This window comes from Pterocles gutturalis, unplaced genomic scaffold (genome assembly GCF_000699245.1).
Source record: "Pterocles gutturalis isolate BGI_N339 unplaced genomic scaffold, ASM69924v1 scaffold14082, whole genome shotgun sequence".
In the NCBI taxonomy this organism is placed as follows: Eukaryota; Metazoa; Chordata; class Aves; order Pterocliformes; family Pteroclidae; genus Pterocles; species Pterocles gutturalis.
In genome coordinates, this window is record NW_010108223.1 from 69,180 (window position 1) to 93,404 (window position 24,225).

General features: G+C 39.8%; 1 protein-coding gene across 1 annotated transcript in view; it reads left to right on the forward strand.

Moving 5' to 3' along the window:
* The window catches only part of LOC104461091 (contactin-associated protein-like 5), a gene marked incomplete at its 5' end in the record, with an annotated part of 148,545 nt that overhangs the window by 60,925 nt on the left and 63,395 nt on the right, over positions 1-24,225 (forward strand). The window contains one exon of the mRNA XM_010072547.1: positions 4,366-4,566. Coding sequence (XP_010070849.1) covers positions 4,366-4,566 — 201 coding nt within the window. The remainder of the gene's footprint in view (positions 1-4,365; positions 4,567-24,225) is intronic.

Genomic DNA, 24,225 nt, shown 5'->3' on the forward strand with positions numbered 1-24,225 from the left:
TAACACTCAGTTTGTATCTATGATTAGAGTGTCACTGTCTAAAACTCTAATGAGAACAAAACCAAAAAGAATAAATATGAAAAAAAAAATTCCTCCTATTGTGTAATAGAAACAGTATTTGGAGCCCAATTTTCAGAAGCCATAGGTATAATCTGTGGAGAGGTGTGCCTCTGCAAAGGTATATATGCAAGTCATGGAGCTAAGTTGCAGACAGCTGTTGCACTGCTTTCTAGCTGTAGTGATCTGTGTGCATGTCCAGATTGCAGCTACATTTCTAACATAGGTCCTGAAGCACACCTGAAATGCAAGCTCCCAGATTAACTGTCAGTAGGCTTCAGAATACAAGCTGATCAGGCCGTAAGGGTATAATTCCTTGGCCTCATTCTGAGGCAGGCAGCTGTATTCTGGGAGCACCCCTAGCTAAAACTGTGCATGCGAATTTCTGAAAATAGCATTATATTTTTCTATATGCTGCCAGGTTTGAGGTGGAGAAAATGGTACTTGAATAAAGCCCGAATGGTGAGGGTCTTCAGAAGAAAGGCTGGTTTTATTTTTGTGTGGTTTTCTGATACATAGAAGCAGGTGCCACATGATCTTGGTGTTGTCATGGAATGGTTTGAGAATTTACTGCCCTCCAGCTCTTAGTTACTTCTCCCTCAGTCAGCTGAGATGCAGGATGGAGCACTGTTGGCTCTCCCACTCTGTCCAAAGCAAACTGAAATTTAAATTGTTTTCAGGCTCATTTGCTTCATGTAAGCCAAAGGGTGTCCTTTTTTTTTCTTTTTTTTTTTTTCTTTGATGTGAACATAATGTCCTATTCTGTTTGTGACTTTGTGCACATTACCCCTGTATGCTTCACATTACTCTTTCTAAAATGGAAGCATTTTTTCTTTCCCTGGGAAGTGGGAAGAAGTGTGGCTGAGATGGCTAAATACATTCTCTTCCTGTTCCTCCTCTAACATTGTTGTCACCAGCTCTTTTGTCTTGCATCTGTAGTGTGTTGGGCCACCCTTCTAATCTGAAGATTTCCTTTCAGACTCCAAGTTTTTAAAACCTCTTTCATTGCTGCTTTTTTATTTTTTTTGGTTAAAAAAAAGATAACAGAGGATGTGTTTCTCTGTGCTCTTTCTACACTGACTGTGCATAGGGAAAAGAAACTTTTGAATGGAGGTAGCTTTTGCTATTGCAGAGGTGTGCTTGCTGGTGGCTGTGACTTTCCTTTCACTAGATCAGTGATCCAAGCACATGTATTTTTGAGAATTTGTACTGATGGTTTCTTTACCTCAAAGACGGAGCATAGAGGAAATCTTTGAAGGGACCAACAAAGCACAGCTCTGATCTGTAAAAGTAATAAACATAACGGATCAGGCACGTGTAGGTTAGGAAATGTCTGAAATGCAATTCCAGAATTCTTCCCTTCCCCTATTACTGTTTTTAACTCTCTGTTCTGATGTGCTTGCTAAATCACAATTACTTTGAGTACAGAAAGAAACTGGATTTGTTTCTCCTTTCCCTTCTCAAACTAGAGGATGGAAAATCTGCAGTTAGTTTCTTATTTCTAAAAGATCCTGTGGAGGAGAGCAGTTCTTTAATGTCAAAGTTGAGATCTCAGAGGGACAGTTGAGTGCAGCTGTAATGATAACAAGACCACTGAAAATTAATGAACAATCACAGAGGAAAATAAGAGAAAGACCTGTAACATTGTCTGTCCAATGCTCTTGTTAATGAGTGTTTATCCCTAACAGTATGTTTGCTGACATCTTGTCCAACCTCCTTTCAAACATGTCAATTAATTACATTTCCAACACTTCTTGGGAAGACTGTTTTATACTATGCTACTTTTAATAAGTTTTTCCTAGTAAGCCTTTGTTGCTTCTAAATTACTAGATCTTGACGCTTTTGGCTTTTCAGACACCCACACAGCACCTTTCCTGGTGTACAAGTACGCAGCCTGGAAAGCACAGTAGAGTTGACCACTGTGAAACTCTAGTGTTAGGCTGTTGTACTTCTGAGCAGCACTGTAGCCGCTATTGTGAGCATTGATTTTATTGGAATTTCTCAAAATTATGTTAATAACTCTCAGTGTGGAGAAGCTTATGGCTACCTATCTCGAATTTCAGCAACCAGTTCATTCCATTGTCTCTTGGTTTTACAACTTGCTGACAGTATTAGCAACTAACTTGATGTTTTTCTTTTTAGTAGATCTTTCAGTGAAGTCAGGGGTTAAACTTCTACCAACTTCAGTGAGAGAAAAGTTAGCTCACTCTCAATTGCTTCTGAAAAATCCACTCTGTTCTTGTCAATCCTTGAGAGAAAAAAAGAAAAAAACAGAAAGACTGGCTGATAAGAATCACTACTTTCAGATGTACAAGATGTGTGTTATGAAGTCATTGAATTATATTGTGTTGGAAGCAATATATGTGCAGGACCGTGCAGGGTATTGTGCTGCAGTGTTGTCTGTAATTGCAACCACCGGGGTAAATTTTACAAGCAATACATTTGTAATATGTCTGGTGATTTTAATCTAACTTTTGTGTATCACACATTGCAGCGGTGTTTCATTGAGCTCCAACTTGAAGGGTCCACAAGCAGCATCCTGAACTCAATAAGAACGACAGAATTACAGATCTATGGGGAAACTTTTTCTCTCTGCCATCACAGAAGTGATGAGAGTGTTGTGAGTGAATGTATGGTTTGCTGAGCGTAAACTGTCTTTACAGTTAATGCCATACATTACTGGGAGAGTAATTTCTCTGTAACTTGCAGCCAGGTCTTGAAACAGACCTCTTTAAATAGTCTCCAGATGGTTCTTGTTACATGCCTGTCATCTGAATGCCTCCATAATGACAATCCATTAAATCATCTGAGTGTCTTTGCTCAGATAGTCCATTTAGGATTTTAATACACCTATTAGAGTTCTATTGAAGTAATCTGTGGTATATTTGTAGCTCAAGGAAAAATACTTCAACTGCAGTGCATTGCAGTGGCCACAAAGCTGCTGGGTTCATCATACCAGTGTGTCAGGGAGTAACTGGAAAGCTCATGCTCTGCAAGTACTTGGACTGGGTACCCTGGTAAAACAATCTGCACAGTTCTTAAAATCGGTTTGGAAAAGATCCAGTTCAGCATTATCCAGGGTTTCCTTGTTGAAGCATGCATAATAAAATAGAAATGTCTTGTCTAGATCTTGCTGCTTCTGTCATAACTGTATGTATCTTTCTGGAAGTGAGATTGAAATCTTCCTCTCATCAAATGATTAAAATTTACTTCCTTAATTTTTTGCCCTGTTGGTATCTTGTATCCTCCCTGGGCACTCAGGGTCTTTGGTAAAGAGGGAATTTACTGGATGTGACTCAGTAACATTGTGGAGCATGTGCAGGGCTCAGTCCTGTGAATCTTCATTAAAGAGTTGGCCTTTTTCTCTGGGTCAGCTCAGCAGGCTGGCTGTCCAGGCTGTCCTAGTTATCTTGCCCATTGCTATCTCACCAAAACCAGCCAGGAAAACAGCCTCCCTGCTAAGCTAATTGCTTCTAATTGTGTTCTTCTTATTATGCCAATGGCTGGTTATATGTTCGGTTGTTACAGTGCTTGAGCCTAGGTTCTGCTTTCTGTCACCTGTGAAATCCCTTTCTCTGCCAGTAAGTGCAGTAAAGGAGATGAGAATGGGCTCCCCAGCATGGCAAAGCATCAACATTTACAGTTAACTACAGATGCCGAGTCATAACGTTGTTCTGCACCATCATCCAAGCAAGGCATCACTCAACTTACATGTAGAAAAATCTGAGAACTGAGTAAAATGAATGGTCTGACTTCCACCTGAGCAGTAAGAACATATTCGCGGTTTTAGCTTTCTTGCAAGCATTTGTGGTTTCTGTTTCTGGTGGGTTTGTGCGAGTTCATCAGCCACAGTTCTCCACTACATTTGGTTGCTATAACAGTGTGGGCTATGCTCTCGGGTACAGCTATGTTTGCAAAAGATGAGTGTTACCCCCATGAGCTGTATCATTATGTCTTTTCTCTCAAGGCCAGAACCAGCTGAAAGGTATCTAATTTTCTTCAGATACCTGGCAGTAGAAGATGCTGAAGATCTCCTGTGGTTCCCAATAAGCTTGTAGTTTCTCTCTTGCTCAGCAGGCTGTGTAGTGTTTATTTGAGCTGTTTCAGGGAGAAACAGCTCTGTGGGCTACACTGACCTGTCTGTAACAGGTCTTCATCCCAGAGTGACCATTTCCAAGCCCACAGTCCTGCTCATGCTCTCTCCAATGCAGTAAAACATTATATTTCAGTTGTGGTTTTTTTTGTTTTCTTCTTGTTGCAAGTTTTTTTTGCTGTTAACTTCCCATTAAATCACTTTTCATGTAACAGGAGACAAGATCTGGACTGCAGTGCAGCACAACAGCACAGGGCTAACCAGAGTCCAAGGAGCTAATCCAGAGAAGCCGTACACCATGTCCTTTAACTACAACAGCAGTGCAGAGCAGCTTGAAGCCATGATAAACAGTGCGGAGTACTGTGAACAGGAGGCAGCCTACCACTGCAAAAAGTCACGTCTCTTGAACACCCCGAGTAAGTGCCATGATCTCAAATCTTTCCTTGGTAACTCTTATTGATTACGCAGCAGATAGAGGTCACACTGCGACTGAGGAGGGAAAAAAAAAACCCCAAAATGAATAGTAGCAATACAGAACAGAGGGAAAAGCCTTTTTCCTTCTTGGATAGCACTGTGCAGTGCCTGTCCACTGATGCAAGAGGCTCAGAGCTCTGCAGGGGAGTTTCCACTCTGTAAGTTCATGTGTACAAAGGCTCTCAAAGCTTCTACAATGGTAAGTAATACTTAGAAACCACAAAAACTGTATTTAGCTGATGGTAAATGGATGTGTTTATTCATTTACGGTTTTTAACTGTATATTAAAGGTAGAAAGCATCCAGATTGCTCCAGATTCTTATGATGATTTTGGAGAGGAGGGGTGTACCCTCTTCTGAGTCCCACAGCCCTAAATATGTTGTTTAAGGTGCTTGGTAGTATGGTTTCTGAGACAAAACTAATTTTCCCCACATGATAGAAGGAATAAGCTTTTTGCCCTGACTTAATGTAGCAGAAACATAAAGTAGAGGGTCTAATCAGTATCTGTCTCTGCAGTACCAAATTTCCACTGGCTGCTCAGGATGGCTGCCTTACACTTGGCTCTCCCCTGGGGTTGGGATTTAAAGTTTGCTTATCCAGAGAGATGAATGATATTAAGGGTCGCCTTCTGAATGTCTTCAAAGTCTTATCTGGTTACTTCTAACATCTCTATGGTCCTGGTGATTCTTTGATTATTAGCAACTCTTAAATTTGTTAGTAGGTTAGGAGAAATCCCACAGAAAGGGAGCTTGCAATGGGAGTTCCTATTGTGTTAAAAGTACATTGGCTAATGAGATGTATCAAGAACCTGCCTGGTACCAGCAAAGTTACTATAACACTGAATGTTTATGGATCCAGAAATCAGATGCCTTACAGCCAGGTTTTTTTTTTTAAACCTGTGAATTATGTCTTTTGTTATCATCAGAATTCACCAGCCAAGAGTTGCTTGTATTGCTGATAATTTTTTAAAGAATGAAATCTTAATATCAGCATCTAGGGTAGAGCACAAAGGGAGAACAAAATGCAGGTGGAGCTGCCCATAAAGAGAGGGAATACTTTCTAATACTTTCAGTGTTGCTGCCTTTTGTATCCCACACCACACTTGATGTACTATAAAGATATAACTACACAGTGATTATTTCTGAAATATTTTTGTAAGGATGAAGGCCACAATATTAGAGTAGGTCTGCATGTGTTTATTTTACCCATTTCTGTGAGGTCCTTGGTCTTGCGTACGCAGAAAGGTACACCATGAGTGCATTTTCAATTAACATTTTTATGTGGTGCCCCTATAAATTTAGGGATGCTTCTTCAGGATCTAAAGCCATTTCTCCTTTACAAAAAAAAAAAAAAGTGGTGATAATCTTGTATAAATTGACGGTATATAAACTATTCCGCTTCACGGCTAAAGCTATCTACTAACTGGCAGACTGGCTAAGACACTTCCTGACAAGCGGCAGCTTCTCCTTTTGTCTAGGACCACATTTGTGACTCTGTGTCCTCAAGGGAGAGGACACAGGGACAGTGTCCAGCACACCAGATTGCTCTTGCAGATTCTGCAGTGCCACTGTGCTCCTGACAGTTGACTGCACAAGAATTGCACAACCCATAACTCTTTAAGTAGAGCTCGAGCTGATAATTCAGAAAAAAGTTTACAATCCAGTGCTGTGCATGTGGCAGACACCATCATTTGTTCCTCTTTTTTCTTCCTTTTGTATGCTTTTTAATTACACTTCCAGTTTTTCATCCTGAACTTTCTCAATAGCCTAAAGCTGCAAGTTTGGCAAGATGTGGATCCTGTTTTCAGGTTCTAAACACTATCATGCTTCACAGAGAAGCAATAAAAAGATTTCTCTTTCTTTTTGCATTCATAACATTACTCTAAAGCAAATATACAAGTTGTTACATAGCAATTTTGGCTTTCACAACTTTGATGTGAGGGAAAAAAAGAAAAAAACCATGTGCCTGGGCAAAGGGATGAGAATGGCACTCTGGGCTTCCTTAGAGAGAGGCCAAGGGAGGCTCCTGGCTTGCATAAAATTGTTCCAGTTTATATTAAGGAATTTGTCTTTTCTCTCCTCCTACTACCTCTTGCCCTGAAGACATAGGCACATCCCCAGCACGTGTGATTTAGCGTAGTCTCCCCAGTGAGTTACTTGGATTTACATCTGCAATGTGTCAGACATGCAATCTGGCAGTTGGCAAAGGAGTTTACTCATCTCTACCTCCTGCTGTCTGGAACAGCCTTATCAGTTCTCACTGTCATTCTGTGGCTTAGCTGCAAGCATGTCTTTGAAAACTAAAATTAAATTGCCCTGAACTGCTTTTTTGTACATCTCTGCCATCAGATAGATTTTCAGGAGGTTTTTGAACATCAGAATAGAAGTTTGTTCATCAAAGGAGTAGCCTGCTTTCTCATGATGCTGCCATATGAAACTTATAATTTATGACCAGTAATTGCAAGTCTCTTGTGACTTGTCTATGCCTTTTGGAGGGACACTTGCATAACCGGAGCAGATCTGACAGTTGTCATTAATTAGGAAAGTCATCAACACTCTTTAGCAAAAGATTGCAGATTTTGCCACCACCTCATCCTAAGAAGCACAGACCAAGACAAGCTAGCAGGAGAGGAGGGGGGTGGGCAGGAAGGTTGGGCTAACTCTAAATGTGTTGTCAGTACTTTGGGAATCTGAAAAGAACTTTAGGCCCCTGGGACACTGATTTCGTTTCTTTGTGGAGCATCTCAGGCAATACCTAGGAAAAGGGTGTGTGTCCAAGGATAGGTGCAGGTGTGCACATGCATGTTTAATTAAACTGCTAACATACAAGATGTTTGAAGGTGTGAAAATATTAACTGAACAAACCCTCAGCTCTGACTGAATTTGCTCAGTTTTCTAGTAGCAGTGGGTGTGTTCAAAGGCTTAACGTTGGGAAGCTGCCTCACATCCACTGTATCAAGGACTTAACACAGTGACAGCTGTATCAGTGGCAGGACTACTTGCTTTACAATACTTGGCTGACAGCCTGTCAAGTTCGTAGCACATTTGTGTAGGCAGGGACTGAGAAAAGATCGGTCCTAGAGCAAAATCAAAGAAATAGGGATGTCTTTAGGTGGTGATTTTTTCCTACCTTCATCCTTATTTTTCTCTTTCCGGTAGAATTCCTAGACCATTGTCACCTCAAGCTTTGGTTTCAAACATCCATCCTAAGCTACTCACCTTGTCCCTGAACTTTCTGCCTGTCCCTCTTTAGATCGGTCATGTTCCAGTATTACATGACTTGCACCTAGGTTTCCACCACCTCTTCTCCCCTCTACCTCCCATCTAGACCTGTATCTCAGTGCCAAGCTGCACCACATGCTGTCTCCACGTCAGTGACTGCCTATGCCAGACAGCAGTTTGCCCTCACGTGTGAACCACTGCCTTTGCATTTTGTACCTCTGTTATTGGAGGGAAACATGTAGTGTTGCCTCATAGTGTGGACCGGAGTGTGGCCGAATTTCTGAGTTTAGACTTTAGTTTAGACTTAATTCTGCTGCTGAGACAGTTCAGTGGTGTTCTGTGTATGCTCTGGATGTTGCTAGAGCTCTTGGTGTGTGCAGGCTCCCTCTTTAGTTCCAGATGAGATCTCCAGTGATCGCAGAGCGTAATGTGCTAAGAAATGTCCTGCAGGTTCTTACCTCCAATAGCAGCTGCTGGAGAGATGCAGCGGAGGGTGAACAGACAATTTGGATGTCTTTAGTACATCCCTCAGTATGTTTCCATCACCCACAGTTGCTCTGTTAAGGTCATTAGAGTTTATGCCATTGCCAATCCCTTTTAATATCCACTGTGGGTCTGGTGTTCATCAATTTGCCTAATCACTTTCTGAACTTTATTAGATTGTCTGCCTCTGCAGCCTCCTAGGAAAGCAAGTTCCAGGAGTTCCCTACTTGCTCTGTGCAGAACTTTTTTTTTTTTTTTTTTAATGTGTGTTAAATGATGTTATACTCTGTGCACTGAGTTCTGGTATTGCAGGGTGCAGTGCATCACAGTTCTGCACTCATCCAGTGCTTTCATAGTCTTTTTAGTTGCCCTTCTTTGACCTTCACTAGCTCTAGTATTTTTTTCACCAGAAGTGACCCACAGTGTTTGAGGCGTGGTTTGCACCAAGTTTTTGTATAATGAGGGCCACCACTTTTTAGAGCAGTATAAATCTTTATGGAGAAAGGAGTGTGAAACCTGGGTTCTGATGAAATTTTTTACATAGATGTACCATGAAGTGATATCAAATGACCCATAATAAGAAGTCATTTACCGTTGGGGTTTTGCTCACTATTACTTTATGCCTTTCAAATATAATTTCCATTTTATCATTCCAGGTACTTTAAATTGTTATTGCATTACTGGGAGACTATTTGTCATTGCACAAAATAACTTTAAATTGTTATTGCATTACCAGGAGACTATTTGTCATTGTACAAAATAACATAGAACAGGGCAGTTCGCCCTCAAAAAGTGGCCAGTATTGAAGGGAGTGATGCATAGGTGGCAGGTGTAGATCGTATGTTGTAATTATTCTTGGGTAATTAGGAACCCTTTCTTGAGAATGATTGACTTGCCATCTGTATTTCCACCACCATGGCAGTGCTGACAGCTTCTCACAAGCACAATTTTAGATAACTTCTGCTCTATAGAGAGACTTTTGAACAGAGTTCACCATAGTAATGTGACATGGCCCCTTATTTGTAGGGAGAGATTTAAAGGCCATTTTTAAAGATGCTGTAGCATCAGTAGTGTGCGACTGATCAAAATGCAGATGGTCTAAGCAGAATAAAAAAACTTCTGCATGGGGGAGGTAACTTGGCATCCAAAATGCATGCACCTGTGAGTAACAAAATATCATTATCCCAATTTTTGACCCTTTACTTGCCTTACCATATACAATCCCTCCTGACTGGCAGTAAGGTAAAGTGTGTTGTAGCTGCCAAGGAAGAAATGGCAGGTTCTTGCATTACTTCTCCTCTAGTCCCGTTATGCTTCTTTAAGATCACAATGCAGCCAAGAGGCCAAGTGATGGGAAAGACATGGGAAGAAAACCCTACTCAGTTCTACACTGGGTGGCCTCTAACTCAGTGGGAGGAAAGCATGCTCCCACCTTGAACCCTGCTGCCGGAGCGGACAGGCTTCATGCTACCTTGCATTCTTCTGGAGTGATGCCAAAAGGGCACGAGTCTCCTGGGACTGGGACTACTCCACTGAACACTGGAGCACCGTTATATGTGTTTGCATTACACGCAATCTATCAGGCGAATTTAAAAATGCTTCTCAAATTGAGGACTAATAGAGTAGTGAGGAAGGAGCTTGTGTGGTTACCTCCTGTTTGCTTCTGTGGAATATGTGCTTCATACTTCTGCTGTCACTGGATATTTCTGTAGTTTTTATGTTATGTGGTTTTTTCATTGTGTGCTTTTTTCCCTCCCTTGAATGATTTTTTTTTTTTTAAGTGTAAGGAGAAATTCTGGAATTTAACTTCTGTGGATTTTTTTTTTTAAGATACCTTTTACAGTTTATCTAGAAAACAAATTTGTCAGTCCAAACTGACTAGCTCTATTGTGTTTTACTGACATGGAAAGTACCTCTTCCAATATACAGGAAGCTTGTACCAGAGGTATTAGTGAAGACGCATAGGACAGGCAAATGAAATGTAAGAGCCTGGCATGTGGAAGTCACAGTGTGAACTGTTATTGATGGTGCTGTGAAGAAGTCAGTGCTGTGAACTGATGCTACAAGATGTTTGTTTTACCTCTGTAATACGTTAGGTTTGGACTTTTTTTCACAAAAAAACCTTTGGTTTGGAGTAAAGTTGATCATATCTTTTGCTCAGCCTGTGAAACTTATGGGATTGTATAAGTGCTTCTAGCTCAGTAATGAAGAAACTTTAAGTTCAGGGAGTTCTGCAGTCCAGAAAATACTTTAGAAATGGATAGTTTTATAAGATGTGTGCCAGAAACAAACATGTCCTAATGATACCTCTGTCTTGAGAGACCCAGTCGTACAAGCTATTCATACGCACAATTCAAAAAAGGAAAGAATTACACAGTTTCTTGAGGCTATCCCAGCCAGCTTTCCCTTAATCACGAGCGGTGATTGTCTTTTTTCATTTGCAGGACTCAGCATATTGTTAACAATTAATAAATAATAGCAATTAGAAACAAACAGCTAATCCATGGCTTGTTATAATAATGGCTCATTAGCTATGACAGCAACATGTCCACCATTCAAGAGAGAAAGCAGTACTGCTGCTTGAGCAGAAAAGTGTGCCTTCTCCCTCATTAGAGCCACAGCGGGGAGTGTGTTCTCATCACACTTTCATTTGTCTGCTTCATTCAGCTGTCCTACTTTGAGCATCTTGGGTTCCATTAGACTCAAACTGTCTTACTGACATTAAACTAATTTCTCTGTCAAAGCTGGGCCAGTGCAGAGAGTGATGTTTTCTGATTCTGAGAATAGGAGATGTAAATAATAGTGGTGGAAGAGTTCTTAGCTGACCTCTTCTACCAAGATGCCACGAGTGAAGCAATAGTAATTTACATTCAGAGATAGTTCACGTTATCTTTGAGGATAGCAAAGCATTTGAGGTGTAATATCCCAGTTTTATTTGTGTTTTGGGTTAATTTGGCTCCTGTTTGAGATCTGGGGAAAAAAGCATGTGCAAAGCAAGGCACTCGCTGAAAATAAGATGGGATGGAGCAAGTGAATGGGACAGAGTCCATATGCTTTGATTTTGCTTTAATTGGTCTGACCTGTCCACGAAGACAGAGGTGTTAAGAGCCTAGACACGAAATGAACAATGGCATAATTTAATTATATAGTGTAATTAGGAGAAAAGAAAATGTAAGCCTATAGAAAAAGGAGTCAAGTTTTTATTCTGTATAGGTTGGGTTAAACTCGGGTTCGTTGCTTGTAAATCTTAAGTCCATGAATTCTACCCCCATTACAGTGTGAAGAGAGCTTATGGGAAATGTATTTTCTGTTGTTGAAAGTGTGGAGGCAGAGACAGGGGAAAAGAAAGAAAGAGGATCCGCTGAAGGCTGTATTTGCAGATTTCTCTGTGCTTGGTGTTCAAACAGCAACAGAACAAGAGCCTTTCCTAAGAGTATTTTGTTCAGTGTTTTGCTTATGTGAACCATCTGATGTTAAGGGGAACACAAAAGTAGCTGTTCTAAGTGTCTGTTACTCTCTTTCGCCAAAAAAAAAAAAAAAAAATCCAAAATATAGAAGGCAAGCAAACGTACTTGGAAAAAATGTCTCCAGATCTTTGGGGGGAAAAAAAAAGTTGTGTATTTCTTTGTCTCCTAAGAAGCATCTGAAAGGAACTGAGAATTATTTACCTCCCCCCAACCCAGATTAATTTGGGGAGGATCAGATCTGACTGAGACTTGACAAGTAGCTAGAAAGATGTGCTGACCTGAAAAAAAAACAACCCTTTTAAAACCTTCTTTAGAGAAGCTTTTTTTCATATCTGCTGGGCTAGAAAGATTGAGAAGAAAAATGAAAAAGCTTTTGAGTCTGAATTTGTTCCAAGCTTCTTTGTTACGAGGAAGGCTCAGACTTTAATGGGGACTGGTTTAGCCAAGGGGTGTGTTCTTACCGGAGCTGTCCAGGACTCAAAGCAACAGCAAGAGCCTTGTTCCTTTGCTCTCAAGAGCAGAATTCAAAAGTTACAGAAGAAAACTTGTTTTGTTTTGTTTTTTTTAACGTTAGCATTTAGAAAGGTTAACCAATTAATCTATGCAGTCGTCCTCTAAAGGTAGTTTTCTTACCTTGTTTAGCAGAGAAGAAATTGAGGCATCAGGCTGCTACTGATGACAGTTTTGCCTGAAACTGGTATGGACCATTAGGTCTATTTGAAATTACCACCCTTAAACCGATGGCCAAGTTTGCACAACCACAAAAAAGAACCATAAGAAGAGTGTTGCCTTCAAGATTAACACCTCTAAAGTCTTGTACTCCAAGTGCGAGATTTGTACAGGTACCTCTTGTGCCTTGCGCTTGTACTGCTAGTGGAAGAATGAACATGTTGTCCCTTAGAGGTACATTTGTTTTTTCTAGTGAACTGATTAACACAGTTATGGTAATTTATCAAGGAAGGTGTGATTTTGTGAATTTTTATGGACCTACCAAATTACAAGGGAGGTGAAGGTATATTCAGGTGGAGTATAATGGGGTGTCTGGTATATTCAGCCAGGTAAGGAGCTGAATTCTGCATTGTAGCCCAGGAACAGCATCACCAGTCTCAAGCATCAGTCAAGCATCCACATTTCTTCCTCTTCATCTCCCAGGTAGTGTTTGGATTTTGCTTTGCAGCAGTAGTTGATTGTAAAGGGAGAGGCGTAAGAACCTCAAACCTACTTTATTAGGCACTTAGATGCAATAGGGACAACCCTGTCTTTCTTGTTCATAGATATTTCAAGGAAAGATACGCTCACCTGAGAATGAGTGCGGTGCATTCAGAAAGTGTTAGCTTAGCCATGATGGCTTGAATTGGTTATTTTATCTGTGCTACTGAATTTTTGGCAGTTTAGATTGATATTTCTTTGTTTATTTTTGCTAAAACAATAGTTCAATGAGTGGTGGAGTAATAAATTATGCTTTTTTTCACCTATGGTTTTGTGCTTTATCGTTGAGCTCCTGTATGGATTGTCTGGTATCTACTGGGGACTGAAAATGCATTGCTACCTTTTCTTAGGCTGGGTACTAGGAGAAACTCTCTATTTTCTGCTTAGGCAGTACGTGAAAGCTGTAGGAACATACTTCTCAGTCAAATGTACTTGAAATTAGCCAGTAGGTTCATGACTTACTTGAACAATGGACACGTGTGCACAAACATTCACATGGCATGTTCCAGTATGTCTCATATCTCTAGAAAACCGGGTTGAGACTAATATCTAAAGCCTGCTAGGATCAATAGGATTTAGGGAGTAATATACAGTTTCTGATGACTCCAAGTGTCCTAGTGCTAGAATTTAATGTGCTTAATTTGAGCTAAAATGAGATGCAGATGCATGTATTTGCTCACCATGCCAGATACACAAATGTCTGTCTCCTCCTTGAACCAAATGTACATCCTAAACTCAACTGAACTTCGTCAGTACCCATCAGTCTTTCATAGATCTTTGGACACATGCTACTGTGTTAGATTCAGTGCCTGTCCGCTTCATGTGCTGCCTGTTTCTTTACCCAGGAGGCTTAGTTCTGTGTCCTCCTTCCCCTATACCTTTGGTTTGCCAAAACAGTTTAAAATGACATGTCTAATGTACAACATGTAGTGATTCCAATATATTAACATTAATAGGCCATGAAAAGTGCTCCTAGTAGTTTAGTCTGCAATCAGTAGCCGTTTTCTATTCCTTTTGTTCAACCTGTCTCATTCAGTGTGATCAAAATGTTGGTAGTGCCACTTGTTAGTAGTAAAGAAAAGATTATAATGATTCCTGGATGTTCTTTTTCTCAGTTTTGCATTACTGAACCTAATTCAGGTCTGGCAAGTTTGTTTTACTGATCAGTTGAAGCCCATGATAGGATGTTAAAAAAAAAAAAATGAACAGAGATCAGAGAAATGGTTCTGAACAAAAAGTAAAAAGAATTACATGATATGTTTATTTTAAATACTAACTTTTCTTTTAGCTGCTGATTCAAATGGTCAGTACAGTCCATAAAGTTACCTACAGATATAGAGCATGTTCTCTTTTTTGGAAAGTATGTCTTTGCATATTTAGGTAGATATGTGCAGATAGGTTAGGAGGAAAAGAAGAGTGAAAGTTGACCGTAATTAACTTCTTGGGATAGATGGATCACTGTCAGGCCTGGTGCAAGACAAGTTAGTGTTGGTTACTCTTTTCCCCGTTGAGCTAAAGACTTTCTGTACCATAAGCATTTGTTTACTTCCCATTGTCATTGTGATTTCAAGCTCTCAGTTTTTATCCAGATTAAACTATTTTGGCATGTGGCAGAAGTTTAGGGGCTGTTCCTCAGAGAGAGATCTTCATGACTGAATGGTAACATAACAGCAGAGGGTGGGATTCTAGGACAAGCTGTCTTCTCCTGAAGTAGGCTCTGTTTCAGCTCCCTTTGGCTATTTCTCTGGCTATGAAAAGTCAATTTGGTCCATTTGTTTTGCCATTTACTATCTGTTGTTAACTGGCTAAGGTCCTCCTGGCAATGAGAATTTTTCAGGTTCTGTTTTGGAGTTCTGTTTCCCAGAGCCTCCATGTTCAAAGCAATGCCAGCTTTCTAGGTCACTTTCTTCCCAGTGCACATTTATGTTCTGGATTCAGACAAAGAGATCATGTTGCATTTTGTTTACTGCCTCTGTGAGACATGCAAGGACCACCAGTCAATCTGCAGAACACTAGAAGTACCTACTTAATCGAGGCAGAATTTTATTGAGTGAATAATTACATCTTATTACTGCTGAAGTAATCACCTTAGATACAAGAAATGCCTCCAGAGGGAGGTATGTTCTTTCCAAAATGCCACCCTGGACAATTCATTTTACTTCTGTACAAAGCTCCAGAATCTCTCTGACCATATTGTAATACAGGTTGTCATGTTTTCAGAGGTTGAAATTTATGTTCCATGAAATATGCCATTGACAAAATTAATAGGTAAATGAACAAAGTGAAACAGACCATTAGAACCATTGTAATATTGTAGTTGCTGGGTTGTGGCACAAAAACAGAAAGTAATGGGTAAACATAATCATATTATAGTGACAGGAGCTATCAATGTATAGTACACAACTGTGGTTACACAATGGAAGGCAGTCAGCTGTTGTGAAATATGATTTAGCAGACATGCCAGTTGCAGGTATTCTTCCTTAGAACAATACTTTCCTTAGCTAGTTTGTTTTACCTGATGGAAAATGACAAATGACAGCTATTTCTTTTCTGTCCTCCAGGAATTTAATCTAAATTTCACTTTGATAATTTTCATAATCCTTTTAAAATATTATTCTGGACCACAAAACTGATTTTTTTGTGTTTGCAGAAATGTTCCAGAGGCATGAATAGATTGTTCCTGAATATTCATGAAAATATGAATTCAGGCAAAGGTCTTCAGAGTAAATGTTCATTCTAACACTATGAAGTCTTTCTGATGCCCTTGTCTGGTCTAAAACAATGCTTCATAATTTTAAGTGAACTCTCAAACAATATCTAATCAAGGTAAACAATTCATAGGCTGAACTGTGTTTGTACAACATGATTAAAAATCTTTTCATAGCTAATATAATAATAACAACATTCTATTGATGAACGGCTTGAGAGAAGCTACAGTATTGAATGATTCAACAAAAAAAAAATACAAAGCTCAAAGATATGTAGGATCTGTTCCATTGGATCCGGTATATTTAAACTGATTCAGGCAGGTAAGATCTGGATTAACTCCTTAGTTATTGTGTTTTCCATTAAATCCCACCTCAGTGTAAAATAAACTACAAAATACAGAAACATTGTAAAAAGTCAGATATGTAGAGAAACTAACAAGTTCATCAATAGCTTGTTAATGCAGTATTTGCAATCAAGAGTCTAAACGCTTCAGCACAGATAGATTGAAAAAGCCAATACTGTGTTCCTGTAGTAGAATAAAGAGGTATACCCTGCACAGCTGAAGTAGAGGTGGGTGGAGAAACACCTTTAAGCCTGGTTACTGGAGTGGTGCAATGCAGATTAGAATACTATCTCTGGCCATTTTTCAGAGCCAGGAAAGGGATTGATGCAGGAGCTCCTTCAGATCCCTCTGCCACTCAAGAGTTTACCCATGCAGGAGGACTTTGTCAGTGACTGAGTAAAATAGATTTAGAGCTGCTTTATTCTGCTACAGTGAATCAAACTAGTTGGAGCAGAGGAAGGAGTTGAGCGCTCAACTGTTTAGCTTTCTTTCTCCAAAGTTTTCACTCCATGGATATGGAAAAAGTTATTTTGGTCTTCACTGAGCAACATCTTTTGAGGGAATATGTAGTGGAGAATTGAGTCCTAGTAATGTGTTACAGTGAAGGCTGAAATGGTGCAGAGCTAGCCTGGGCAACAGCCAGCATTGCTAATTGCATCCTTGGATGGTAGGCCAACCAAGGGTTTCTCTGAACAGCAAAATAAAACTCTGTAGAAGTGCCCGAGCTAGTTTTGATCATAGAATTCAGTACATGTGTTTTAGCATAAATGCATAAATGTTTCCACTGAGCAGTATGTGAATTTGTATAGCTATTGCCACCTGGTACATTAGTACCTGACTTTTGACCTGACACTAGTTTTTACAGAATAGACAAACTTCATCGCATTCACCCACAGGAAAAACAAGCACAGCCAACTGAGGTTTCAAATACAGAGGTAAATCTTGAAATTTTAGTCCTCAATGTCCTGCTTTCATTTATCAAGAGAATGCTGTCCTACTGTTACACCATGCTGCTTAATGGGAGATATTGCTATGATGAGTGTAACCCATGACAAAACAGTGAAAACCTCAATGTGCTAAATGCAGAATTAGGTTGCTAGTTGAGTGATAAAATATTGCCTAACCTAATGAAAAGACGTTACCTTTAAATAATGGACCTCATCGTAGATTTAATTATCCCAAGGCAAGGTAGTAGGTGCTTCATGCAGACAAGGTCAACTACCTTATCCAGAAGAGCCTGTTTGAAGTGTATTATGAATAATTCACAGACATAGAAATTAGCTTTAAAAAGTGTCCCAGCTATAATGTGGTGAAAGCATTCAATTTATTTTTTAATGTATTTAAGATAACACCCAAAGGACAATTACGGCTGCTTAACTGTAAGACTACTTAAATGACAAGAAATGACAATTGTGTGGTCAAATTCAAATTAATGCATTATGCAGAGGGAAGCATTGTCATCATGGCATAATCATATCAGGCCACAAGAAACTGATTTCAAACCTCATCTTGTAGTTTTAAATGCTGAATGAAATTTGATCAAAGATTGATTCATTTATTAACCTTTCTCAATAGAGAAGACACAGTTGTTACTATACTATCTTTGTTTATTTTGTTTATTCAGGGCTTTTATTTCTTTGGCTTTCTGGTGTGAAAACAAAGGTCCAGAGCAATTGTCTAACTTGTATGATTTTGGGGAGTGACAAACCCAAAGCCGAAACCAGAACATTTAATTTTCCATCTCTAATCAGAAGACCACTCTTCTGCTATAAGCACTAAATTGCACTGTTTATAAGACAGTATTGTTTCAGTCTAGGACTATTTAGCATTAGAGTTCAAATGATGACAGTAGCCATGGTAGCAGAATACATACCCACTTGACATATGGTGACCTTAGGTGTGAATTAGAAACGCAATAAACCTGTAAGTCTGGAGAATAACATGCTCTCTCAGCATATTTTGATTCCACGGGCAAAACAATAACCTTAGCTTTCTCTCTTTGACTTTGCAATAAGTGGTAATGGCCAGGGGAAGTCCCTTGGGGGCTGCAGTTTTCTAAGATGCCTGCCAAGAAGATGGCTAATTCATCAGGTACCTCAGATTAAGTGTCGAAACGAAATAGTGACATTTCATGGCCTTTGAGTTTACTTGCTTTATTTGCTTGAAAGGGAGAGTTCAGCAGAATTTTAGAGGGTGCTATAGAGTCACGTATCTAATGAGGCATACAGCTGGCCTAGTCCTGTTTCCATTCACATCAATGTCAAGAATCCCATTTAGTTACTAGGATCCCTGGCACTTTCAAAAGAAGGTTTGAATAAAGGGGAATAAAAATTTGACACAATGTCCATTTATATAACAAGCTGCTAAAATAGGAAGTATTGAAGTAGGAAACCACCACAAAGAGACAGCAAAGAAAACTTCCATTAAAGTAAACACACTGAAAAATAGAAGGCATGAGAGTTGAGTTTTTTTATATCCTTCATCATCCATCTTTTCTCCAAGGACCAATTCTCCAAGAAAAACTTAAGAATTCCCTTTCTTCTCCCTTCACACAGTCGTTGGCCTCCACCCCAGTGGTTTCTGGGAGGACTTGATAAAGACTAATCTGAGCCTAAGAGACTTGCTAGCTGATGTACTTATTTGCATGCATGAATGTGAACAGATGTTTACATAGTAGTGTTAAGTAGGCCAGCTGTTTGGGAGTCATTTATGTATTTTATTTAAAAGTAAAGCTGTACAGTTAAAACCTTTACTCACAATGTAGAAGAGAAAAGAAACCCAAATTCAGACAAATACATTTCTTCCTGTATTAGAGATTTTGCTTTCTCTGTGTGCATCAGTTATCTGCATCTCTGAATTTACAGCCGCGTCTTACCTGAATCTCTGGGCATCTGCACCCTATCTTGTCCAGTTGCATGTGAGTGGAAGAAAATACACAGAACAGTGTCAACGTTGCCAAGTGTAATTTGTCTGAGGGTGAGAGAAGAAAAAAAAGCAATACTGAGATGAGGGGAGAGGGGGGAAGTTGTCGCTTTTCTTTACAAGAGGCTGCATATTGCTGATTGTTTCTGCAGTCTGTTCTGTAATGAAGCATACATCAGGGTAATGTTTGCCTTTGCATTTGTTCTGCTCTCAGATGCGAGAAAAAGCATAATCCTTAGGAGTGTATTAAAGCCATAAATGTGTAACTTGTATTTATTAGTTCCTTAATGTGAATATGAGTGGAAAAGCTTCCATTATGGAGGTGTACATATGCGTACAGGCATACGTATAGAGAGAAGAGGTTGGAGGGAGGGGCTCTCATATATTTTTGAATATATATATTCAGGCATTCTCTTTTTGTCAAATCTGGGACTGGATATCAAATACAAGTTTTGGGTCTTGGCTATGACTTCATTTCCTCTGACCCCCTGGAGCTCCGTGTCTTGAAAAGAAAGTAGGCAAATGATGTAGACAGTTAAATAGAAGTGATTGAGACCAATTACTGTTTGCATAGCTGTTGGAGAACTCGTAGTGACATACATTAATGTATACCTTGCCAAAATCCCACACCAGTCTTAGAGAGACTTACCGACCTTAGTGGTATTTCTTCCACCCAACCATCACTACATGACGGAGATTGCCTACATCTCTCAAATCCAGCAGACAGGATTTGTAGTAGGTTATGCTTGTCTTGAGAAAGGTACATTCAGTTACGGAGCCTTACTCTTGGAAGGAAAGATTATGATGATGCATACATGGGATTTTGATTATGATGATCTTATGGGATTTTGATTGACAGCCTTCATGCAGCCCACAAGATAGGCTTGTCTTTCATCAGCTGTAACAACGGTCCTATGGTAGAAAGTTACGCTCTGTGTAAAGATCTTGATTCTTACTTCATGAAGCTTGTAGGTTGACTGAACGGCTCTGATGGTGGTTCTTTCTCTTGCCATTAAATACAGAAGGCACATAGATGTAGCCATCTCAGTTAAGTGCTGAAAATTGTATGAAGTGAACACAAGATTAATTATTCTGAAAGTAAGGACTGTAACCTTGTTGAATTCCATGGGAAGAAAGCAAAGGAAAAAAAGTATTTGATATGCTCATTGCAGCTGATGCGATCCTCACGAGTGATGTGGCAGCTGGAGTTCTCTGAAGAGTCAAGAGCTGTGCTCCAGTACTGCCACGGAATCTATGAATGAGGCCAGGTCATTTTCTGCTGGACTGGGATAAGATACCCTGATCTTGTCCAGAGGGCACAAAGTGCTGTCTCTGAAAACTGTTAAGCTTTGTGGTGGCTCTTTGATACTTGGCCTATGCTGATACATTTGCTGGAGCCACTGCAGTGCCCAGCCACACTCTGCAGTATGTGCGTGCACGTGGTGGTGGAAGGAGTCTGTGTCTCTATGTGGTTCTGTTCAGAGTTTGCAAAAAGAGGAAGGACTGGTGGCTTCTCCTGGTTGCATAGTGATTGTTGTTCTGCAGCTTCTGCCCATTGCAGTGGTCACTGCAGTGGTAAAGCTACAGCTGAGTTCTTCCTTCTGCTTCTGGAGCAGAAAACTGTCTCTTGAGCTGAATAATAATCTCTGTTAGTGACAGTAGAGCTACAGAGCATAGCTGAGCAGTTCATATTCTATCCAGTACAGTCTGTGCATGAATGTATATACACACACATGTATATATCCTTCTGTTTGCTACAGTTGTAGAGAGAGATATACAGGAACCCGAGACCAACTAAACAGCAAAAACTAAATAGAAGATCTATTTGAAAGATGTGAACTCATTGCTAACATGGTAAAGGAAAAAGCTGCAAAATGATTAAGCTGTTCCACAGAGAAGACAGATTTTTGTCATCCTGACCTTTAAAACTGGTCAGGATATATCAATAGGAGCGTCTTCTGAGTACAGTATTCTACAATTTTTTTTGGTTTTATTCTCTTGTTTTGTTCCTTACATGTTGGCTTGGAGCCAGTTCATTTCATGGTCTTGGCTATACATATGTTCTGCTACAGCTGCATTTTTCCAAAGTGCCCAATTTCACAGCACTCCAGCCTTCCTTAGGATGACAGATGATGCCCCTGCTGCTCTGACCAACAGAAGTGTAATTGCAGCCTGAGATGGGGACAGCTGAACCAACGCCATGCTGCAGTTTGGGTATATCCTTAAGTTGAAACTTGACTGCATTTGTTTATTGTAGTCGAGTTTCCAATTCCACCACTTAAGGCATTAACTGCTGACATTAATTGTAACATTGAGGAAAGCAGTATTGCTTAGCAGTTGAAAGCAGTGTCAATTCAGCAGTTATTTATTTACCATTGCTCTGTAATGTGTTGTAACACATTGGACTATAAAGAAGTTTAATGAGTTGCAGTAATGCTGGTAGCCTCTCGGAGATACTGGGATGCAGTTCAATGAGTTTTTTTGATAAAGCGCTTAAAACTACACTTTTCTGCACTGCTGTGCTGCTCGGCCAGATGGATGCTGTTATGATCATAGGGAGTACAACTGAGTGTTGTCTTTTGCCGACTAACACGTTTTGGGAGCAAAACATAAACAATCCAGTTCAACTGGGCCCTGTGAGGTTTCAGTTCAGTAGGGATGTGACAGAAGAGTAGGAGGGGAGGCTAAGAGTGTGGTTTTCGCTTTGCTTGTCCAAGCTGCCTTGTTGGCTCATAATTGGTACGACTCGGAAGTGTGTCTGGATTATTCTCTAAAATCTTTTCCGGGTGTTGGTTCTATTTTTCAGTTGTTTACAATGCTTGTCTTTTAGAGTACAGCAAATATATAGCATGCTCTCCACAGGGACTTTTTCATCTGTTTAGCATAAATTTAAATATATGTCTTTTTTGCCTTTAAAAAAAAAAACCAGCCAAACACCTCTGTTTTTTTATATAAAGCTGCATGGGGAATGATACTTCATTTCCCTCTTACAGAAGATGCTCATTTGCCCAATTAATTTTACAGGGAACTTGAGATGTTCACATCTAATTTTCCAAAGGATTCTTTCCAAAACAGAAGCACCATTCCAAGAATATCTGTGAGTGCTATTATCAGTTTTAAGAAAATCCCCTCATTTATTTAATTAGGGACTGCAGCTTCAAAGTGATTAACAATATGTTATTACGTCTTCTAATTTATGTACTATTAAGACTGTTTTTCTATATTTATTCCAGTTCAGAAATTCAGCATAATTACTGAATATATTTTCTGATTTCTTTAAGATCAATCTAAGCCATAAATTCGGTAGTTAGTCACTTACAGGAACCAGTTAGGGGTTACACTTCAAAAAGACACTCTATGGGAATGACATTGTCCCAATGACTTTCTGATCAGATTGACTCTGTGTAAATAGATGTTATTCTCTAACTGTCAGCCATGCTGTGTTAACCTGGGAGCTGAAAGACAAGGTGTGTTCTCATTGCTTTGTGAATCAATATTGCTAATAAAGATTCTCTATTCTCAAATCTAGTTTTTATTATTCCTAGAAGCTGTCATCGCAAGTGCAATGGGAAGAAAATTAATCTGTCTTTTGTGGAGGGTTGTCAAATCAGAAGACAGTCCATTTTAGTCACTGGTGGCTATATTGGTGCGATGTGAGCAGAAGGGAAAAAAGTAATAATACAAATACTTTCCTCATTATTAATGCTGGTAGTTAAAACTGCATATACAGGAGATAGTTCTGTTGAGTAAGGTGATTCCATTTTTACTCGGACACTTTTCAAAATACAAGGGGGGGGGGAGGGGAGAAGAACAGTTATTAGCGCATGTAGTTTCTCCCAAAGGACCAAGCAAAGATTGCTTTCCACAGCATGTTTTTTTCTGTAACTTATCCAGTCTTCTGTTAAATGTCCCAAATGTCCCCATTTTATCTATTTTCTTCTTCTAGTCTATCAAATTGTATTTTGCTGTGGGCATGACCCAGCAAACCTTCCACAGGTTTCTGCAAGAATTGGATTGAACCTGGTATTAATTCCACTCAACTTTATTACGATTGACTTGTGTCCGTAAACTTGAGCAACCTGCTCCAAGTTATGCCCTGGCTTCCTGACTACCATTAGGCCAGGCTGTAGCCCTGTTTTTTCTGTGGACTTTATTGATGAAGGGTTCAGGTGCTAGACAGGTGAGAGTACATGAACCTGGGAGCTGTGCAGAGATGTGGACTTTGCTGTACAGCTCCATCATTGCACCACATTGAGTGCATGAGGTGCAAAGTGCTGCAGGTAGGGTCCCTCTGTTCCTCTTCATCCGTGCCCTATCCCAAGAGCTTGAGCTGTCAGAATAGATCTTTCAGGAGTAAATGGATTAAATATATAGTTAATTTTCCTTTTTTTACCCCCTTTAAAAATAGATACTTCAGGCCTTTTTTTCATTTGCTACATACTTGCAGATGATGCTTTTACCTGTCCCAGTGACAGCCACGGAGTTTGTCTAAGGAACTCTTACAACCTGAAACTGTTTCAGAATAGCTTGAAGCAGGGGACTGGACTAGATGCTCTCCAGAGGTCCCCTCCAGCCTTGACCATTCTGTCCTCCTGTGAGCAGTGCGATGCTCAGTGAGTGCAAATCATCATGACTACCTCCCTTAATTTCACTGCAGACAGATGCATTTGTACCAGTTGCTGTATCTGACCTTTTTTATCACTGGAAATTGTGAATGAATGAGCTGCAAAGTGTTTCTTCCAGTCTTTCCTGGCACAGTTGCTTGTAATGTAGTTTTTACAGTTCTGTAAAAGTTGCTGTCTGATTTCAACATTTCCATGAATAATAGTTGAATACTGAGTTTTCTTGTAATATGATTGGTTTACAGTTTGATGCACCATTCATAGTCTTTGACGCTTCAACTATTCCCCTCTGTCCTCTACGATATTATTTCTAGGCTCTGAAGTTGCTTTCCTCTATGAAAACTTAAATAGCATTTAAGAACAAAAACTGCTGTGATAAACTGTTTCCCTCGCCTTACAGTAGTTTATAAGGTGCATTAGTTCAGTAGTGTCGCCTTACCCTGTAGCCCTTTCACATCCATTATAAAATACTTAAAAAAGAAAGCTCTGAAGAGCATAGGACCTGTCGAAACTCAGAAACTCACTCATCTCTTCCATGCTTTCCTCCAGTCTGTGTGGTATATGGTCATCTAAAACCAGGCCACCTCAACTGGTGAGCTCATAAAATGTGTGTGAGACTTCAGCA